The sequence below is a fragment of the Pholcus phalangioides genome, unplaced genomic scaffold, assembly GCF_987345545.1.
Source record: "Pholcus phalangioides strain wild (caught in Gottingen) unplaced genomic scaffold, Ppha-v1.0 ptg000020l_1, whole genome shotgun sequence".
In the NCBI taxonomy this organism is placed as follows: domain Eukaryota; kingdom Metazoa; phylum Arthropoda; class Arachnida; order Araneae; family Pholcidae; genus Pholcus; species Pholcus phalangioides.
Genome location: NW_028301613.1, coordinates 13,325,303 through 13,346,465, shown reverse-complemented (window position 1 = coordinate 13,346,465; position 21,163 = coordinate 13,325,303). Strand labels below are relative to the sequence as shown.

At 35.8% G+C, this 21,163-nt stretch overlaps 1 protein-coding gene across 1 annotated transcript in view; it reads right to left on the bottom strand.

Moving 5' to 3' along the window:
* Positions 1-755: 755 nt before the first annotated feature.
* The window catches only part of CCT1 (chaperonin containing TCP1 subunit 1), a 31,412-nt gene continuing 11,004 nt past the window's right edge, over positions 756-21,163 (bottom strand). The window contains exons 5-12 of the mRNA XM_089248430.1: positions 20,782-20,891; positions 18,331-18,513; positions 15,923-16,049; positions 12,308-12,483; positions 6,853-6,976; positions 4,518-4,710; positions 1,448-1,611; positions 756-1,263 (exon numbers count right to left, since the gene is read on the bottom strand). Of these exons, the coding sequence (XP_089104556.1) occupies positions 1,080-1,263; positions 1,448-1,611; positions 4,518-4,710; positions 6,853-6,976; positions 12,308-12,483; positions 15,923-16,049; positions 18,331-18,513; positions 20,782-20,891 (1,261 nt within the window). The 3' untranslated portion in view covers positions 756-1,079. The remainder of the gene's footprint in view (positions 1,264-1,447; positions 1,612-4,517; positions 4,711-6,852; positions 6,977-12,307; positions 12,484-15,922; positions 16,050-18,330; positions 18,514-20,781; positions 20,892-21,163) is intronic.

Genomic DNA, 21,163 nt, shown 5'->3' with positions numbered 1-21,163 from the left:
CCAAAGGAGCCCTTCAGCATGAGCTGATTAGAAAAGGTGTCATGGATGCAATATACTCTTGCTAATCTGGCACATATCAGACCAGGGTATGCCGGATTAGTAAATTGAAAAAAGCCCATTAAAGGGAATATAAACTTCTGCGAACATGACATGTGTACCTCCTTCTAAACTCATAAAAAAATCCATTAAAAAACGGTGAGTTACTAGACAGGCTGGACTGTACCGTATCGTTAGACCCTGGTTCAAAAGTATACTTTTGATTCAATCTGATCAGTGGTTGTGTGAAATATTTTGTTTACCAGTCAGAATATGTATCAATATTCTTTTTGTTTTATGGGAGGTAGATCAAGGATCAAGATTTTCGTATGATCGCAGATTGCAACCTCAATTATTTTGTTGCTATTTTAGAGTGCTAATTGTTTCAATTTGAAATATGTAAATTTTGCTGATACTTCAACTGTGACATTTTTTTTTTTGGTACCAGTAATCTGATTATGTTGCAGCATGACCCAAATAACAAGAGTCTACTGTTATTTTATTTGTAATTGGTAGAGAGTCTATTATAATGTTACATAAGCAAGTTTCCAATTTCTGCACATAAATCAATTTTATTTTTATTCTGTCGCAGATACGGCAAGAAATGGCTAATATGAGCAAATGCTAGAGATTTTCAGTTCCCATATTAACTAATTTGACAGTATATTAAGAATGAAATTGCCTAAAATTTACACATACAAAACTCGTTTGCAAATGAGTCTCAATGGCGAAAAGTACACTTTATTACAAAACATGAAAAGTTAAAAATTATAGGAAAAAAAGGCATCAAGAAAATGTTCTTATCTGAAACGATGTTAGGAATCTTGTATCAACAGGAAAGAAAAAAAAAACTGTATAAGTAACTTGAGTTATTAAGAGTTCATTAAGGACTTGTTAAAGAATTACAAACTGCTCAGCTCTTGTAGAATAACAACAAAAAAAAAGTATCAAAGAAAGACTCGTAACACTTTGACGTTGAAGCGGTTGCACAGTGTGTAATGATATATGCATACAAAAAAAAAGTCAAGTTCAATTTGATTCTATCATTCACATTCGTCCCTGCTCTGTTTCGGTTCAGGATCCAGCTTGATCATATCGTCAATACGAAGAATCGTGATAGCAGCTTCAGTAGCAAACTTGAAACACTTGATCTTCGAAACCGAAGGTTCTAAGACCCCAGTCTTCTTGTTGTTCTTGACAGTTCCTTCGAGCAAGTCCAGACCAACCCTGAGAAGAAACAAAAATAAAAAAATTTTAAAATGCCAATATTATCCAAGCATTCATCATTTACACTGCAATGTAAGATATGCCAAATACACATTAATACCTCCAATAATTTTGAAAATAGATATCTAAATATATGTTTTCGATCTTATGATTTTCTCAATAACAAAAAATTGTTTAAAATTACCATTTAAGGTCTGCATGTTCCGGCTTAGTCTGAGAGCTGTTGTGGTAGGCTCGCAATTTTGAGACGAGTTCAGTTGCATCCTTTGCAGCATTCACCGCAAGTGTCTTGGGTATGATCAATAGTGACTTGGCATACTCCGCTATAGCCAGCTGCTCTCTGGAGCTCTGCAATTTAAAACAAAAATGACAGGTACAATATTATAATTCAGACAAACAACGTTCCCTCGCATATAATAAGACCCTGGTATAGCATCGTCTCTAGAGACCGGAAAAAGGTGACTATAACTGGGGTGATTTCATACTGAATAAGTATGATTTCACAAGTAAATGTGCACTGTAATAATGAATGACAGACAAGCTCTTTCTGTTCCTGTACCTCAAGAAAGAATAAAGCAAAGGCTTAAAAATGTAGACTTTTCCCGATTTATCATGTTCTTATCATATACCAAAGCATCTTTCATGATCTTTCTTAGCAACGGAGATACCTGATGGTTTCTTTGTTCATCTAATATGACAATCTCCTTTCATGAGAGTATTTTGACCTTCATTCTTATCTGCAGACGTTGGTCAGCAGGTGTCTCAGATTTTGTCGTCAAGTATTTTTGGCATTTTGTCTAATAAACAGTTTGTTTAGCAAAGAAGGGATATCTGTATATTTATAATTACTGTAGAAATGGCAAGCAGATTCACCAAAAAGGAAACTATTCAGAAAATGGCAAAGGGTATGTAAGAGAAAACCCAGAACAGAAGACAGTGGTGCTGATGATAAGAGTTCAGAGGAGAATGAGAACTACCCATGATAAAACATTTGTGAAGCAAGCAACGGTATTGATGATCAGTGTGTGAAGCAGGATGAAATTATACTCTGACAGTGCTTCAGCTCATGCAAAATAAAATGCTGAGGGAGACAATAAACATAAAGCACCCTGAAGCTCCAAAAATGCCCTAGAGAGAACTACACCTAACCGTCAGCTGATGTTTATAAACATCCCAGATCTCACTGATGTCTGTCTACTGCTTGCGAAGAAACTGCTGCAGATTGAAGTGCATGGAATATCATGGGACCTTCCTCATCAATAGCATGCCAAAGATTCTAAAATATTTTACGAAAAACTCATTGCTTACAGATACAGATTTCACACCACAAGAATTATGTTTCTCCCCCAATTGGAATCAATAAGCTTGGTTGAAACCCTTTGAAAAGATAATTGTCCACTACGAAAAAATAAAAGCAACTATGCAACACTGGAATTGTATTTGGGTCTAGAATCTTCTAGTCCCGAGTTCCCTCCTCACTGACATATATAAAGAGAGGTCGTTCGAACAGAATGCTTTGAAAACTTATTAAAAATAAACAGATCAACAGTTTCACCACTTAATCATTAGTGTTATAACTCTATTTTGCCTTAAAAAAATATATCATGCTTCAAAATATAAAAATGTTCCAAAACCGCTGGAAAAAGCTATGGGGTCACACAAACCCCTGCTGTCTTTCTAGGTATAGTCCCTCGACCTGTCTTTCTAATGTTAAGGAAATCTGTTATGCCTGATTCCTTCTCTGCAGGCTTCACACTACTAACCAACTTTTCTAATTTTCCAATAACTTCATAAAATGTTGTTCGGTGACCTCGGATGTTGTGAGTGAAAGCTTTTGACAATGTTCAATGCCGAGAAGAGCTTTCTTTCAGGATTTCTTTTTTCCTCCCTCGAAGGACAAGTTTTCTGCACATGGCGGACATATTGTGTACAATCATGAATACACCGATTTTTTTTTTAAACAAAAAGATATTTGACCTCACCACTTGTTTTACCTATCCAGTTCAAACTGGTTTTCTATTCCGAAAGCCAATCTGGCATCACCTGCCCTGCCAGACGTAAGTCTATATCTTCTGGCAAACAGGGTACGAATCACTTCCAAAAAAAGAAATGAACAGAAGCGGAAGAAAACCTCCAATGTCTTCCTTTTGCTTGGGTTTTGAAGAACAGAATATTAATAGACATATATGCCAACATTAGCACGGAGCCTCTCAGTAGTGATGATGGACTTTGCAGTGGGGGAGGGGAAGTCTAATGGTTCAGGTCACATGAAGCCTCTCAAGCAACTTTGTGAGGTCGCCAAGTCCCTTAGTAATTTGTGATTCAATGCAATTCACCCTGTATGTGCCCTTGTGGGTCGTATATATGGACATCTAGCAACCCTAGACCACCCCCCCCATTTTCTTTGTGTCAGAACTCCTACAGCTTGGTAAACCATTTTTGTAGTTGGAGTTTGCCTTTGCTCGAATTCTTATATACATATACAAATTTATCGTTACAGTAAAGAAGAGCATGATTTAAAAAATAATAATAATTACTAAAATATCACAAGAAACCAAATTGATCCTTTATAAGCAATAAATAAAAGGCATACATATATTTTAAGAAAATATTTCCATAGTATTTAAAGTATCTTCAGTGGCTTCGTAATTGAGTACAGCCATCTGTAGAAGTTGGCAACTATATTAATGGATACTCAAAAGAACTTTTAAGCGGTTTATGACTTTAAATGCAGGAAAATTTAACGAAGAATTCCCATTCTGTCGGCTGAGATTTTTAAAAATTGATGCTATAAGTAGGGTGACATTAAGAACCATTGACAACAAGGTCTTACTGTGCAGGGTGATTATAAATAAACTGCCTTTCTTCAGATTTATGCAGCACCCATTCTGATTGAGGCACTTTGATGAAACTTGATGTATATATAAGATACATGAACCATGGGCTTTCCTGATAAAGGGGTACAACAAAATGATTGTGGTGTGATCAAATGAACCATGGGGGGGGGGGGGGGGAGGAGAAGATCTAATAAAAAAAGTTCAATTTTCGACCACCAGGTGAGAACCACTTTTTTTTTTATTGCACTTATTTTTTTTCCCATGGTCCAAGTAACGCATATTGAAACTCAAGTTTCAATGAAATATGTCCACAACACAACGGGCACTGCATAGGTTGGAATAGTGTCATGTCAGTATAACTCAGATCATTCATGATAATACAAAGCAGCATCAAACAAAAGTTTAGAGACGTCATACCAAAGAAGTCGCAAAGTTTTCCAGATATATAGACAATGCCGCTTCAACAGCACCGCCACCAGGAACAACTGTTTTAGATTCCATCACTCGCTTGACCACACACAGAGAGTCATGCAGAGATCTTTCCATCTCATCCACATAATAATCATTAGCTCCTCTCAATATGACTGAAGCCGCAGAACGAGCTTTGGGCCTAGTGCGTAAAATCAAAATGAAATCACCAACATGTTTATTAATTATGAACATGAATTTAAATGCTAAATCTAAACACATAATCAGTTACGCAAGTACACTGGATCCCACATTATAATGTTGAAAAAAAAAAGCCAAGAAAAACTTGGTAAGTGGGAAAACGTTTCAAAGGAGAAATCTCAATGAGAATTAGTAAGAGTGGGAATTACAGAGTCATAATAGTTGACTATAAAGTTGTTCTAAGCTGAAAACCTAAGTGGGAACATTATAAGCATGCAGCTGCCAACTTTAAAGAATGAGAATTGGGGAGGTTTCCGCACACTTCCAAATTCTGTAAAAAAATAAAAAGGGTATTTTAAACAATGTAAGGGTTTTTCATTAATAAAAGTAAAATTGAAGAGATTTCTCCCCCCCCCCCCTGCAAAAAACTTGACTTTTTGCAAGCCATCTCAATTAGTACCAAGTCGCTGATCATCTGTAAACAAGTTAAATTACTGTCACTACTACTCTCTAAGCAAATCACATCAACAAAAAAAAAATCGCCATTGGGCCCAAAACAGGACATATAAGCAAACCAGATACAAGTCATCTCACCAATTTCAGGTGTCAAAAAGCTGGATTGCTGCTGACTGTGTGGCTAATGTCTTCTCCCTCCAAAAATTGAATATTTTTTTGTAAATTGATGCGATGGTGACAATTTACATTATGTTTGTGTCATCATTTCAGGAATTAAAAATGAAAGCAAGTCCTTTTTCTGGGTGAATTGTTCAATGACAATTCCCCCTCCCTCCAAAAAGTAAGGACTTTTTTTACAATCACTGTCAGAATTTGGGAAATAGAGTAAAAATCCGGGAGTTTTTTATTAACGTGATCCTAATGTATTTCCAAAATTATTCCCAAAACTCTGTATTTCTCCGTATTCACAAATTTCGGAGCAGTGGTTCTTCCCCCCCCCCCAGAACCGTTGAAAGATTTCTGTATCTCGGTGTGTGACTCAACCCATACAATCAAGCAATTTTTTTTTCAATATTAATTGATAAAGTTATTTTAATATGACTAAAAATTAGATATGAATGTTTATAAAGTCGATGCTTGTTGTATTAACCGTTACGGCAGGAAATGACCAAACTCCATTTCCCCCTCACCCCAAAGAAATTAATAAAATCTATCATTGAATGGGTTTGGCCTTAGTATTTGCATTAGGGCATGAAGACCTCATTCTAAAATTCTATCTACAACTTCCTGGAAAAGCTAAACTTATGATTTTTGGAAGTTCAATTTAACGATCTTCAATAATGTCTGTTTTCCGTGGAACGAAGGGGGTCATTATAACAAGTGTCAGCTGTATTTTCATATTATAAGGTTTATTTCACAATCATTCAAAAAAAAAGTTTTTTTTTCAGTTTTTATCATTGAGTTTCTGCTTTAGTAAGATGTAATGAATGATCCAGAAGCGTAAATTTGACCAAATTAAATTTACCATAAAATAGTACAGCAATGGTTAATTATATTTTATGTTCATATTGTAGCTGCTGAAATGATGCAATAATAAATGTGTTAAAATGCTTAAAAAATAAAGTATAAATATTTTATATAATTAGTCAATATGGGTCTGTGGGACCCAACCTGTGCACTCATGGAAAATTTTCTCACCTATGCACTGGAGGGTTAAACACACCCAGTGATTTGCCCCCTCCTCGTTCTGTGAGCCTGCATCTGCTTATGTACAAGATATGTGATTATGAAGACTTGTCTATTTGCTAGTGTGAATAGGTCTGATGTATTGTATGCCAGCAAACATTTTAGTTTGTCTGAATTATAAATACCTCAGATACCCATGTTTAACGCAAAACACAAGATGTGTACCATTCAATAGCACATGTACCATTGAAAAAAAAACCCCCACATATTGTAGCAATTAGGGGGGGGGGGGGTGAATTGACTTTACCATCCAGGAATTAGAGTCAATGTTCTACCAGACTACGCTGCAAGTAGAATGATTGGAAGATTGAGGTTTTTGCCACCATGAATGAGCAATAAAACTCAAGAGTTTTTATCGCTTATTTGCGAAGTTAAAAAAAACAAAACAGTCAATCAAAATACAAAAGATTGCAGTAAAAATTTAAATATAAATGCATCATACGCCTTAATCAAAATGAGCTCATCATCGCAAATTCTTTCCTGTACAACTTCCTCAGCTTCACCAAGGAAAGATGCTTCGAAACTCTCTTCACCGTCCATGTTTGCTAGACTTTGCAACAAAGTGGCTAGAAGATGAAAAAAAAGATATAAAGTATTTATCACAGTGAAAAAGATGCATGTCAAAATACAACTAGGTCAATCGAATACCAAAATCAATCAAGTGCTCTTCCCAAATGTTACATGGCTTTTGAGCCATTTTGAATATATAATTGAGCATATTTATGAATATAATTGATACTCATTTTTACAAACTCTTATGTACAGTGAAAGAGCACAATCATGAGGAGAGGAAAATTGTCATTATAGGTAACATTGTTATAAGCATATTTCCTTTTTTGGTCAGGACATAAAACTGTTAAAAATCGCTGCATTATCTGTATTGAAATGTATTTTAGATAATCTCAGTCTAATATACCAACAAATGAACAGAACTTTGGTGTCATGAAATTGAGTTTTAAAAGTGGGGGGGGGGGGTGTCTAGCAGCAATTGATTTAGTAAGACATTTTTTGCATAGAATTTCCTATCATTAAAGTGACCTAAACTCTGTTAACTCAAACTTCGGTCCTGATGTAAATAAAAGCACGTGTGCGATGCCCAAAATGATTGGTTAAAGAACATTCCACCTTTCTTACAGTAAAACACCGCCAAAAAAAATAGTCCTTTGTTGTTTGACCTTCATATAATAAAATACCTCATAATTATTATTTTTTTTAATATTTATTTCAAAGTTATCTGGAAGATGGGAAAAAATATTTTTTAATGATCGGTCAAAGCGCTTTTGTTGCTATGTCTTCAGGGTGGGTGTTGACAGGATACGCCTTTCCCACTCAAACATTACCGTCCCCTTTTTAATTTTATTATTATTATTATTCCTATTCTCAAACAGATTTGATGTACATTTGCATACGCTTCTTCAAGAGTTCTTGCAAGAAAAAGAGCTTTCTTCTTTATCGTTTGATGACAAATGAAATATGCATGTCTATCTTGTTTGGCAGAGCCATTTGAAAATTCATTTCTTTGCAGCTGTAGACAAGCAGCTGTTGATGCCTATAAACAAAGTTGCTGTCAACAAGATTTTTTTCTCTCACCCACACACTTTGACACTGGATACGGGTGGGTGGGGGGAGGAGTCACTTATTGTGGTGAATATACGCATTTCCAAAGAATTTGCACTTCTGCTTGAGCAGCTTGTTGGGAAGAAGTAATATTGGTTTCATCGAAGGCTGCGAGTCAAAAAAGTCTGAGGATTATCCCGAAGACATGAAGGTAAAGTTTTGAAAATCTGGTTCGAAAGAGTACTGATTTTTTATTCAGTTAGCCTCATTATGACAGACACTATAAATCCCATGAGAAAGCCTGGCCTGGGGTCCCATTAAAGAACCCAGTCCAGGGACTCCTGCTGCTGGATGTTGAGGTCATAGCTCCAACCTATGCACAGATTAAAAAAAACCGAAATTGTCTTGACAAAAAACAGGTTGAAGTAAAGAAATGAAATGATGTGGATGACTTTCTCATCACATTGGAACTGCTACAGCCCGTGGATAAATATGAAACATTTAATTATACAAACCAGCAAGAAAAATAAAAAGCGGCAACACAACAGTAAGTTGTTCATAACTTGTTTTACGCTATAATTGGTAGCATATCCGACCCAGGAAAATCATGCGGCATAAATTAGCTTAGAAATAAAATTGTAAAATTTTTGAAGAAAAAAAAGTAATACGAAAAAATGAGGATTTCTTACCATCTGCCATAAAATAATAAACAACTCGCACAAGCTTTTGTAACAACCATGGCCCCCCACATACTACTGCAAGACCCCCCCCCCAATGCTGTGATCTTTGGCGGGTCCTCAGACCAACCTTTCAACAGCCCTTTTATATAGTAAACTTTCAGCGTGAAAAAATAAAATGACAAGAATTGTCACAGGCAATGTCCGGGCTGGAGCCCTGTCATCCCAACTCTTGAGGAGTGCGCCATGATAACGGCAGAATACCTTATCGATTTTTTTTTTTTTTTTTGGGAGATATATACCTCTTTCTATTTTAATTAGTGTTATCAAGTTGTTATTTCAACAAAATTTGGAGAACAGTGAAAAAAAATTTCCAGGAAAATTCTTCATAACGAATTTACAATCTCATGTTTGAGGGAAAAAACTCATGTGTTCGGAACACGTAATGAAGGAGCAGATAAAATTACAACCAATAGAGTAGAGATGCCATTGATGTGCTACAACGCATCAAATACCTAGCATTTCGAAAAAGGACACGTAAAAATTTTGTTCATGCGCCCTTTGGGACGCGTTTTTTCCTAGTTCTAAGAAGAAAAAGTAGAGAGAAAAACCTCTCCCCAACTTTTTCCCTTTCTTTGTTTTCTTCTTTTTACTGTGTATCATCGTAACCCTAGAAAACGAAGATGGTCTACGTACTCGTTTGTGACGTCATCATTGGTAGATCCACTTCTTCTGATTTCAGTATATTCAAGAGCTTTTTGGCACCGCTGATTGAGAAGTGCTCAGTTGAAAGAGTGGAACTCTATATAGCCGAGTTTTTTGTTCATAAACTTTTATTGCTAAAATTTTTAGCTCAGTTCAAAATATATTCAATGGTAATAGGCTAAAAATGTGATTGTCTAAAGATTTCAAATTTTGAGTTGGCTATTCCTTTGAAAAAACTTCTGGTTGCCACGGCGATCACACAGAACTAGAACACAAATATGCATACATTAAGCTTCAAATGCATGCATTACCAGTTTCAAGGATAGATGCAGGGCCGCAAATGGGAGGGGGACAGGCAGGCCTAGTGTCCTAGGCTCTGGACTAGAGGGTCGGCTCAAAATTAACCCTTTATAACTGCTTCTTCTACATTACATGGGTGTGCCAAAATTTGTACTTGCCCCATTGGAGAAAGTATCTAGTTGCGGGGCTAGATAGATGGCACCACCTACTGAACACAAAACATGCCAAATGCTGGGGGCACACACATAAGCACACTGTTAAGTTTCTCCAACACAAATCTGATGTAGCTCCCATATTCAGGTGTGAAAATATGTGGCAGTTAAATGGCGACAGATCAGAGTGGTGGACCCTCAGGGAAGGAAAATAAAATCATTTTACCACGGAAACCAACCCTTTTACCAAAAAAACGTAATAAAAAATGATATAAATAAGAAAACGCTTCAAACTGAAAATCTCAATGAGAATTACTTATTGTTAGGAAAACAAAAACACATAGTACTAATTGAAAAAGCATTCTAAATGGGAGAAACATTATAAGCGGGATCAACAGTATATTTGTTTTAGATTTATTACATGTGCGGAATTCCATAGGTTAAATTCTCAGTGTTAATGAGCTTCTTTGCAAGTTTTTCCTACAAGTAGACAATCAAAGTAAATGAACCTTTGGATAGAACATGTTCTTAGAAATGAATTACTTGATTCACAGACAGCCTACCTTCTTCTCCTACCCAGAACATGACCCAGCACTCAGTCTCAACGAAGAAATATAAGCAGGTGATCAAAGAAAATTCATAGAGATACCAGTGAATTATGGGAAGAGGCATAATTTTTTTTTCAAGATACATTTTTTTTTTGAGAGGGACCCAGATTTTTCAAATAACCTGGGTCCCGGGACCTAGGTAAATTAGAGTACAGTGGCATCTCTGCAATAGAGATAAAGGATGTGGAGTGATATCAAAAATTGGTATAGCGGTTTATTTACATCAGGACTCAAGTTAGAATGAACAGAGAATAGACAACCAATTGAGCAATTAAAGCCCTTAATTATCATATCACTGCTCACTTCCATGGCTGTATGGGCTCATCAACATTTTTTTAGCTAATTGGAAAGTTTAAGGTGATTCTTTGTCATTTGGAAAGATGTACACAGAAATACCATATTATTTGGAACCAGAGGATTGGTTGCATGTAACCAACCTCTTGAATTTTTCTAGTCTGTATCGCCATCTGTATATAAATTGTTTCCATGGCAACCCCCAAGTATGGCTTAGATTGGTTGAATAAACAGCAATAATTTCAAGTTCCCTAACAATTTTTATGCATAATGAACCAAATAAAAAACATGATTTCTTGCAATCGCCAATACTACTACTAAACCATACATGCACATCATCCATATTCCTCTGCAGAATTTCTAATGAATGGACATATGTTGGAATGTGTGTGGAGAAGCCCCTGCAAAAGCAGATTCTGAGAAAACACCCTTAATTTTCACGATGCGAAATGGTGAATACCACATAGCAGCTAGGTGACAAAACTGGTTATTCAAGGTAGTTTTTACAGATTCATTTTTTTCCCCTGAACAATGATATTGGAAAATGTTTTACAATATTAATTGCACAGGCGTCCCAAATCCTTTATGGTTCTATGAATCATAAAAATCAGCATTCACATTGCGTGTAGGAACAAGGTGAATTTATGCCATACAGACGTGGCCTTTGAATGCTGGCAAATAACTGCAAAAGTACCACAATTTTGGGTATGTAACTGGAGGGGAGAAAAAAAAAAGTGTATCGTATATCAGTACAGTATACAAAGTGGTAAAATCACTTTTCCAAGGTCACGCAATCACGATAAAAAGAAAGGGAAAAAAGTTAGGGAGGTTTTTCTATTTTTTTTCCTTCTCGGAAGTAGAAAAGAATGTGTCCCGGAGAACATGTGAACCAAATTTTTAATAGCACATCATTGCCATCTCTGGCAGCGGCTCTTGTAATCACTGATTCATCAATGACTAATGCCAAATCACCAATCATCGCCAACTAGTAAGTAGATTAAATTACCTGCCATTACTTACTCTCAAAATCAAATCGAACAAACCAAAAAAAAAAAAAAAAACACCTGCTATCAGGCCCGAAATGAGACTTATAGAGTCAACGGGACATATGGTCAAAACAGATATAAATCATCTTTTGGATGTGAAAAGACCAAATTGACGCGGGATGTTTGGCAATTTTTGTCTTTTTCCCTTGAATATTACTTTTTTGTGATTTGAAGCAATGGCAGATTCACATTACACTTGTGACGAAAGTTTCACAGATTAAAAATTGAAACAAGCCTTTTTTTCTAGACGAATGTCCCCCCCCCCAAAAAAGTATGGATTTTTTTTATTAGAATCATGGTCAAAATTCGGGAGATATAGGAATTTTTAATGAGTGCGGGAGATGGAGTAGAAAAATTTGGGAGCCTCCCAGAGACTTGGTATCTATGTTTATCAGCAAAAGTAAACAAAGATGAAAATAAAAAAACCTTTTCGCATTGGTGTTACATAATACTTGTACGCCCCCTTTAGTAAGACACGTCATTGCCACAACTTGTGCAGGTGTCCCTGTGCACAACCTGAGAACCACTAATTTAAAGAACAGCATAAAAAACTCATACCTCCGGTAGCTTTAGCGATTCTCTTGAGATCTGGTTTCTTGCAGCGCCTCACAGCCATAGCACCAGCTTCAACAAAGTACTTCAAGCAAAGATCATCTATTCCACCAGTTGTGAGAATCACATTGGCTCCAGCTTCCAAGATTTTCTTGATGCGTTCCTTGGTGATGTCTAATTCGCTGTTGAAAAATAGAACAATAAGAAGCAAATCAATAAAATCAAATTTCAATGACACCTCAGTTTTTACGATGCTATTAAACCCCTGCAAACCTTATGCTGAATTCACTACCTGTCCTGTAAAGTGATACCTTGGCTAATGAACGGCTTAGCTTATGAACTTTTTGTCTAACAGATTCTCTCTCTCTCTCTCTCACACACACACGCATGTACGTAAGTTGAAAATGGTCTCATTTAGTCTTAAGGGCCATTCAAGTTTGCGTCATCAACCATCCTTTATAAAAATATGTATTATTCTTAATGACATCTTTATTAGGAACGAGAAAAACCTAGCACAATTGTGAAAACCTTACCCTACTTTGTGGGCCATGAACTAACATTCTCCCCTATTGATAAGTCCTCAAAGGATCTTCTCTAGACCTCCCAGAGCTCATCAGATATCTCCCCATCCCCATGTCCTGTCGTACTTTGGGGAAAGAGGTCAGCTAAACGGTTTTGTGTCCACTCAGTGTCACGTGCGTTGTCCTTGAGTGATTTGCTGGACTCCCCAGATAAGCGAATACATGCTCTTTAAGTGGAGGGGGATCACAGATCACTGAGTGTGCAAATTTTTTAGGATAAGTTATCTTAGGCTAGATAGAATGTACTAGTTATGCTTTATTACATTAGATTACCAATTGTGTGAAAGCTGAGGTAAAAATAATATATTTGCTGCTGACAGCTAGTCAATTCATGTATTTTTAGATTTTTTGTGGCGATCTTGTCATTTTTAGTCCAAGATGGCAGTCATGAAGTGCTATTTAAGCTATTTCTGTTGACACTCAATTAGAATCGGAATACTGGTTAGTTCACTTGTTTACATTTTTAACATGACACATAGAATAAAAAATCATTTTTAATCATGATTCTTGAATAATTATTTCCTTTGTAATATTTCTATATGAATGCTGCTTGAAAAGCTTTCTTTAATGATGACGTCATTATCACATCATTGACGGCTAATTTAGCAGTGCTGATGATGACCTGAGTGTGGATCATGGCAGTACCACCGAACAAGTAATTTTCAGAAAGGAAAAAAATATCTCCTATAGATATTAAAAAAATTCCCGCTTAGCAGTGAAGAAATAAACAGCAAAGTAAGCGCTGGAGGCCATGTCCATTCAGTCAAAGTTTCTCCTACTACAATTTAAGGTGGCACTGCTATCGATTCTGCAACCTTTTATAAACAGAGTGGACACGCTTAACTTTTAAGCAGCTTCTCTCCAGCCAGATTAACTCATGTCTACTTCAGAATCCCATTCCCAACACCAACTTAATATCCTCCCACTTACCTCCCGTAAATATATCACTCGCTTATCCATGGATATTTAAAAATTGACACTAACCACATTCTAATCAATTATTCACATTTTTCAAACAGACTCAATTACTTCCTAAAATTGAAACTTTTTCTTGCATCCACAGATTGCTTTAAATTAAGTCCCCCCCCCCCCCCCGTGCAATTATTGATTGGAACAACCTTCCATCAAATTCTGTAGACTGTGCTTCAATCTCTGATTTTGTATGTAGCATCTATTGCCTATGCCAAATCCCATTACCGCACCCTCTTGTATAAGCCTCGGCCAAACATTATTGTATAAAGTGTATAAATAAAGTTTATGAATCATTTCATGTAAAATGAATGACTCGGATAATGGAAAATCAATTTTAAAAAAAGAAACCTAAAGCTGTTAATTTTAGGATTTGATCAGTTTTTGTTTCTCTTTTTTACATAGCACTCCTGTGTTTTACAAACATATTTCTAATGGAGAGATCTTCAACCTTTTTCTAGTTGCGAGCACTGCCTGTACCCATCATCAAAAGAAGAGCACTCATACTGCATGTTTGACGTACAAATGCATCAAATCAGGATAATTTCAACCCTTCAATGCAATTTCTCCAAGGTGTTTAATTGGAATGTTGATGAAGTGCTTGCGAGCACCAGATCGGACACGAGCACTCGGAGTGTTTTAGGCAACCACAGGTGAAGATACCTGCTCTAATGGAACAAATTAAACGACTTTCCACATAAACTTATGAAGAAAGTGTTTTGGCTAAGGAACATGATTATGGAACAAATTACAGTGAAACCTGTCTAAGACACTGTATGAGACCTGTCTTGAACGGAACAGAAAGATAGTCCAGTGGATAATTACTTTTTCAAACACTGGAAATGTCTTCGAGACAGTGTCTAAAACAGAAGACATATTTAGTCCATTTTTAGATTTTAAAAGCCTAATAAAATGGAAGGAATTTTTGGCAAAATGCAAGTTTTTGTCCTTTGGGATGGGAGGAAGTTATACTCTGATCCCACTTTTGTTAAGGAACTCATGTCTTGGAAAAATGACGAATGCTTAATATCTATCTGAACAAAGTGATAGCGAAGACTATATGCAAAGTTTAATAAAAGTCCATTTAGCATTTCATCTACGATGGAAATGGTGGCTTTTGTTAGAAAACACTACTTTTTCTTGGAAAAATGTTGAAAATTTCCATTTGAACTAGTTTGAGAGAGGAATAATAGAGAGACTGAATTATTTACAATTTAGTGTACCACATTTTAACATTTCATTCAGTGTAGATATAGTGACTAGCTGCAAAAACACGCCTTGGATTTATACACAAAAATGGAGAAAAAAAACAGAATTTAAATGTTACAGAGAGATGTAGAATCTTTCTTTCGTAATCATTATTGGTTGCTGATCTCATTGCGACTATTTCTTAAAAAGGTATGCAATTTTCCAATTTTTAATTTTTGACAAAAATTTTCATTCTATTGCTATTCAAAGGAACGTTTTATACTGAAGTTTAATGATTAGCGAATTAAATACGAAATTTAAAATGCATAGCCTAGTTATTTGAAACAACAAACATGAGAAAATTCAAAATAATAAAATATGCATGTCTTTGTTTAATACTCGTTGGTTTCTAATAGTTAGGGTGATGTTGTCTAAATTTAGGTTTTGCAAAACGACAGGATTCACTGCATATATTTTTGTGTGCACCTTTATAACCTAAAACCTGTCTAGAGAGAGAACTGAAAATAATTTCATTCTTTTCATGTTTTGTTTTATACAGGTGTGTTTCAGTGTATCTTCATTAGCGAGGTATCACTGTATTACCATTCATCAATCTGGAAGCAAATATTCTACACACTGTACGAGCGAATTATTCCATATATTGCGCTCTTCACCTGTATATTACTCTGCTTATGGATGCAGATGAGTTAATATCCACTACTACTTCACCAAATGCCAACTCTGGCCATATCACTATATTGCAATTTACTGCCATGAATGAGTTAATATCTAAAGCTGATTTTGAAACAGTCACGTGAAAAAGAACAAGACTGGATCAAGCAACAGGGGGTAAATATTTTAAATAGACAAAAGTAAAGCATACCGCTGACGAACACCCTCCAGTTTTGTAGGGTCTGTTATCAGCACCTGCACTCCAAGACTCATCTTCATTTTCTGAAGGCTGAAGTCCAAACAGGCGATCTTGGCTCCAGACACCTTCTTAGTCATTGCTGCATAAAACAGGATACAATGAAAGTGATATTAACTTTTTTTCCTTTACTGCGCAAAGCACACACCATATTCTTATTTGTATCAACATATTGGATCCTGGAGGGGAATGTCCATTAATTATGGTAATCTATTTTCCTATTACATCAGAATCAAATTGGTAATTGACTGATGTTAATGATGTTGCATCTATGAGCTTCTCAACAACATAATTCAGGAAAGTAGGCTTAGCTCAACAATATTTAAACAAGAGTCTTTAGTGTTCTTTTAGTTACGTTTATTTAGTGGCAAATGTGTTTCTATAAAATTAGGATCGAGGATTGTTTCAGAAGCTCGTGAATCATGAGAAACTATCAGAGAAGAAAGAAACAATTTTTTTTGTATGGTTCCAAGCACCATACCTTATCCCGTCATAATTTTCAAGGGACTAGTCAAAAACATGTCAATATTGTCATTCTTACTTTTACACTTAGAATACGTTACAACAGCTTTTCTTAAGCATCATATGCAATCAGCACTGCTATATTAAAGGACATTTTAGTTGAATTAGTTACAGTTTAGTTAGTATTTAGTTATAATTTAGTTAGTATTTTTATTGCTAGCTACATTCTAATGTTATGCACAATAAGGGGGTATTATTTTAAGTATCAGTGATTATGTAGAAAATTTAATACAGAAATCAACATTACATACATGGTGCAAAAAACTTTTAAACACCTATCTGCTATGAAAAGAGTACAGCAGATGGTTCATATCGATACTGTATAAGTAGTTGAAGAAATTTTGGAAGATCGAGAATCATGTTGAATTGAAGAATATCAAATAGTTTCATAGTTTCTCCTTCAGCTTTTATGTTATGGACTATTGAAATTGTATATGTTACATGAAAAATACACACATTGTAGCAACATAATTAGAACAAAATTATTTTACAATCATATTAAGTATTTATTCTTTGTATAACACAGTTGCTTTAAGCATTACATGCAATTGCATAGCTGCCAACTTTTGAAAATGAAAATTCGGTAGATTTTCGCGCACACCCGTATTTTATGCTAAAACCACTCCCTAATAAATACAATAGGGATTTTTCCAAATAAAATAGGGATTTTCCAAACATAAAAGTTAAAGCGTAGGGAATAAAATCCCTACTCAAAAACTGAAGTCAAATTAAAATAGGGATTTTACACACATGGAAGTTAAACCTTGGGAATAAAATTCCTACACAAAAAACAAGTGAAATTGGAGGCCAAAACTTCAATGATGTAAAAATAAATATTGTGTTCAATCAGAGACGCTGTGAACAAACATTCTGCGCGAATGACCCCAAAATCATCGGAAGATGAAGGAAAACACCGTCAATTTTTGAAGAACACTGACTTTTTGTGACACTTGCTTGATGTTTTTTTTTCACTTTACGACTGATGATGGCAGTCTTTCCATGACCGATGTTTATGTCCGTAACACAACTTGTACAAAAAGGAAAAGTCGGGCCTCTTCTGGAACGTTTGATGAAAGGAAATTCATCGGAATAAGTATCTTTAAAATTGATTAAATATGTTTTTGCTTATCATTATTCATGCTTTGTTATATCGCACGCACGTACGTAACTTCAACAAAAGAAATTTTGACCACACGTGCATCACCATAATCTTCAATTATTATCCAGGACTATTGGCTGCTAAGCCATTTCCCTGCACGATAAGACAAACAACTTTCTTGTTACCATCAGAGGGTTTGTAAAACTTCCTTAAAAAGGGAATTTCCCCATTTACGACGTGTGACGTCATTTCGAAAGGGAAAAAAAAGAGGCTTCATGTCCCACAAGAAATTCCTTAGGGATTGTTTTCATAAGCGGGGATTTTTTTAATGAAGTAGGGAATTTTTAGGGACAATTAGGGATTTTTGTGATTTTTGTAAAAATTCGGGAGATTTAAGAACATTTCGGGAGATCGAGCGATGAAGATAAAATTCGGGAGATTCCCGAAAAATTCGGGAGACTTGGCAGCTATGCAATTGATGCGTGTATTTTCAATGGGAATTTTTATATTGAAAAGCAATATTTGAGGTTTTTGACACGACAGTCAAAAATCTGCCAACCCTGGCTCACAGATTTCTCGAACAAAGATATGGTCTTAGAAATTTATTGCTGGTATTTATCAAGTTGTTAATCTCAATATTAATCTGCACCAACTTCAAGAATAGAGGTCTGGGTTTACATGTAATAAAAAACATTCAAAAGCATTAGAAATCAAATTAGCAAACAAAAATGTTTCAGCTCACCCTGGGATGCAACAGTGCAGTTCAGAGCATAACCATTGATGAGCACACTCTCCTTGCTGCTCCTGCCGTGAGCCTTGAGAACATTGACAGCATTAACAGGGTACTTGTACCCACCTTTACCATCTGGGAATCGGACAGCCATAGCAGCATCAACTACCATGTTAGAGAAGAAGTCTGATTCTGTGGAGACCAGAGTCAAGGGGCATGTCATGTCACAATCTTTGATCATAGGAAAGCAAGAATTAAGTGAATGATGCCAAACGGCAATTAAAAACATTCTCCGTGTAAAAGAGATTCTCAAAACCTGAGTACTGTTATGATGTCAAAAACAGAACACATTTTTCATAAATTTTTACAGTGGGCAACAACAAGGTTTGTGCGTGTGTGTGTGTGTGTGTGTGTGTGGGGGGGGGGGGGGGAACATGACTTTACCGTCCCCCAATGCGAAATTCCACAATTTTAACTGCATTTTTGTCATTTCCCTAAAATCTGCAGCTCTGAGCTGTTGCCCTCTTTGCTCCCCCTCTAGTTCCGGCCTCGACCTCAAATAATTTTTATACATAATCTCTAAAAACCATTATCAAAACTCTTGCTGTATTAAGAAACCAAGTTTTCTATTCTCGCCTTGAAGAGTGACACTGCTAAAATTTCCATTACCAATCATCAATTGTGCACACCATCTTCGATATATATTATCAAACACTGAAATCTCTCCAGATGAAAAAATAAGTGGAAGTGAGATGGAGCAAAATCTGTGCTGTAATCTGGATGCTCCAACTGCTCTCAACCTGAGATGGCAGATCTTGCATTATACAACTAAAATGAAAAATTTTTCTCAAAACTTGGAGCTTTTAGCTAAAAGCCCAAATCTTTCACAGTCTAACAATGACTTATTATTCCTTTAAATATTATATGGTGGTCTAGTGATTTGACAATGAAGATATTTAAGAAAGTGATCATCACTGCCAGTGTAGCTGGCAGGAAACCATGAGGAAAGAATAGATACATTAGTTACCCAATGCCAAAATGTCATAACTTTTACAGCGGCAATCCAGAGATATTGCGTCAAACTTGATCTCGGGTTCTTAAAATGTGTTTATTTCGGCATTGACGAGCTCAAATAAGCATTAAGTTGTTTTTACAGTCAAGCGTGTTTTCCACCACCCCTTACAATCGATCAAATGCCAGCGGGCAAAGTTCAAAGTTAGATAATAGAAAGAAAAGTAGAGACAGTGTTCCCCACTTTTTCACACACACACACAGCACAGTAGAAGAATATATCCTCAGTATAAATACAGAACAATTTTTTTCCAAAACAAAGTATTTTTCTTCCCATGAAGCCACAAACTTTATGACAGGTGTGTTTGCATCAAAGTGAGTGGGGAAGCATTTATCAGCTTGAATCAGAAAAAAAAAATTGCTTGAAAATAGGTGGCAATTTCTAGAGTGTTCAGTGATTTCCAATGTGGCAGTTACAATTTGAATCATAAAAATATTAAAACCACTTAAAGGGTTAATAATGGTAGAAACCATATAGAAAGTACAGGTTACTGCAAAACCCCTTCCCTAGTTCTACAGCAGAGGCGAGTGCAGAATCCTGGGAAAGAAAACGAAACCAGTTTGAATAGACACTGGAGTGAGGGAAGTTTTTTGCCATCTACTTTTTATTGATCAACATGCCTTAAGCTGTATAAGCATTCCTAATAGCCATAGGGTGGGGGAAGTGAGCATTTATTATGTACATTCCCCGAAGATGTGCCTCCCATTCAAAAAGCCTGAATCTACTTACGCTCCTAACTGGCGACTACTGCATCATCAAATGATTCAGAATGTCTTGATGTCAAAAGTAATTTGAATCGAGACTCAATGAGTTGCAAATCAAAAATCTGTAGCTCTATCTTGTTGGAGTCACAACCGTATAAGATGATTATTTGGAGTACTGAGAGAGCTGTTCCCAGAATGTTTTGAGAAAAACAAGTTTGAACACTGGATGAGGTGTATACTCAACATTATGCTGCATAGAAACAAATAAGAATGACTTCGTTCAGTCTTTGTGCTACAGATTGCCTCTAGTGTAGCATATCAAAATACATACTGAGACGTGTCACTTTTTTTCTTATCTAAAAATCAAATTGCGTTATCAAGTTGTAGTATTGAAGTGATGGTTTGATTTTTTTTACTTGACAACATTCTCTGGTATGAACAATCTCTTTCTTTAAACGCTGGTTGACTGCAATATAACTTCTCATTAGCTATTACAGAATGTCTGACAATCACTGATTTTGTTCATATAATATTCATTTGTATGAATTTTCTTTACTTTGGCCAAACAACATTACATCATTGAAAGCTTTCGCATAACTTGCATAAAAAAAAGCTTAGTGTTTAAGTTAGAGTTTACTTAGAGTTTTAAATTAGAATTTCATTAAAATAATAAAAAGAAAGGATATGATCCAATCAGCTTTGATGAAAGAGCAGTCTTCGCACAATTCACAATGCATTCTCTTCCAAGCTCATCAACATTTATGGTCAAGTGCTCTTGAATGTATTTGCACGCCTCCCTGAAAGTAAAACACATTATTAAAACAAGTATCACCTGAGACAAACTATCACTGTGGCAAAACATTAGAAATAAAACTGAAAAATTATAAGCAAAAATATTTTTTTCAACCCTTTCATTCCTCAATCAATCTTGTAACACAAAACTGCACAGCTGTTCTAGCAGGATTTGACAAATCGAAAAAATATTTAGGTGCCAGCCCTATTCTTTAGGAGCCATGCATGGTATTTTGCTAAAGAAAGGTGGTCTTAAATAATGCTTTTAGTTTTACTT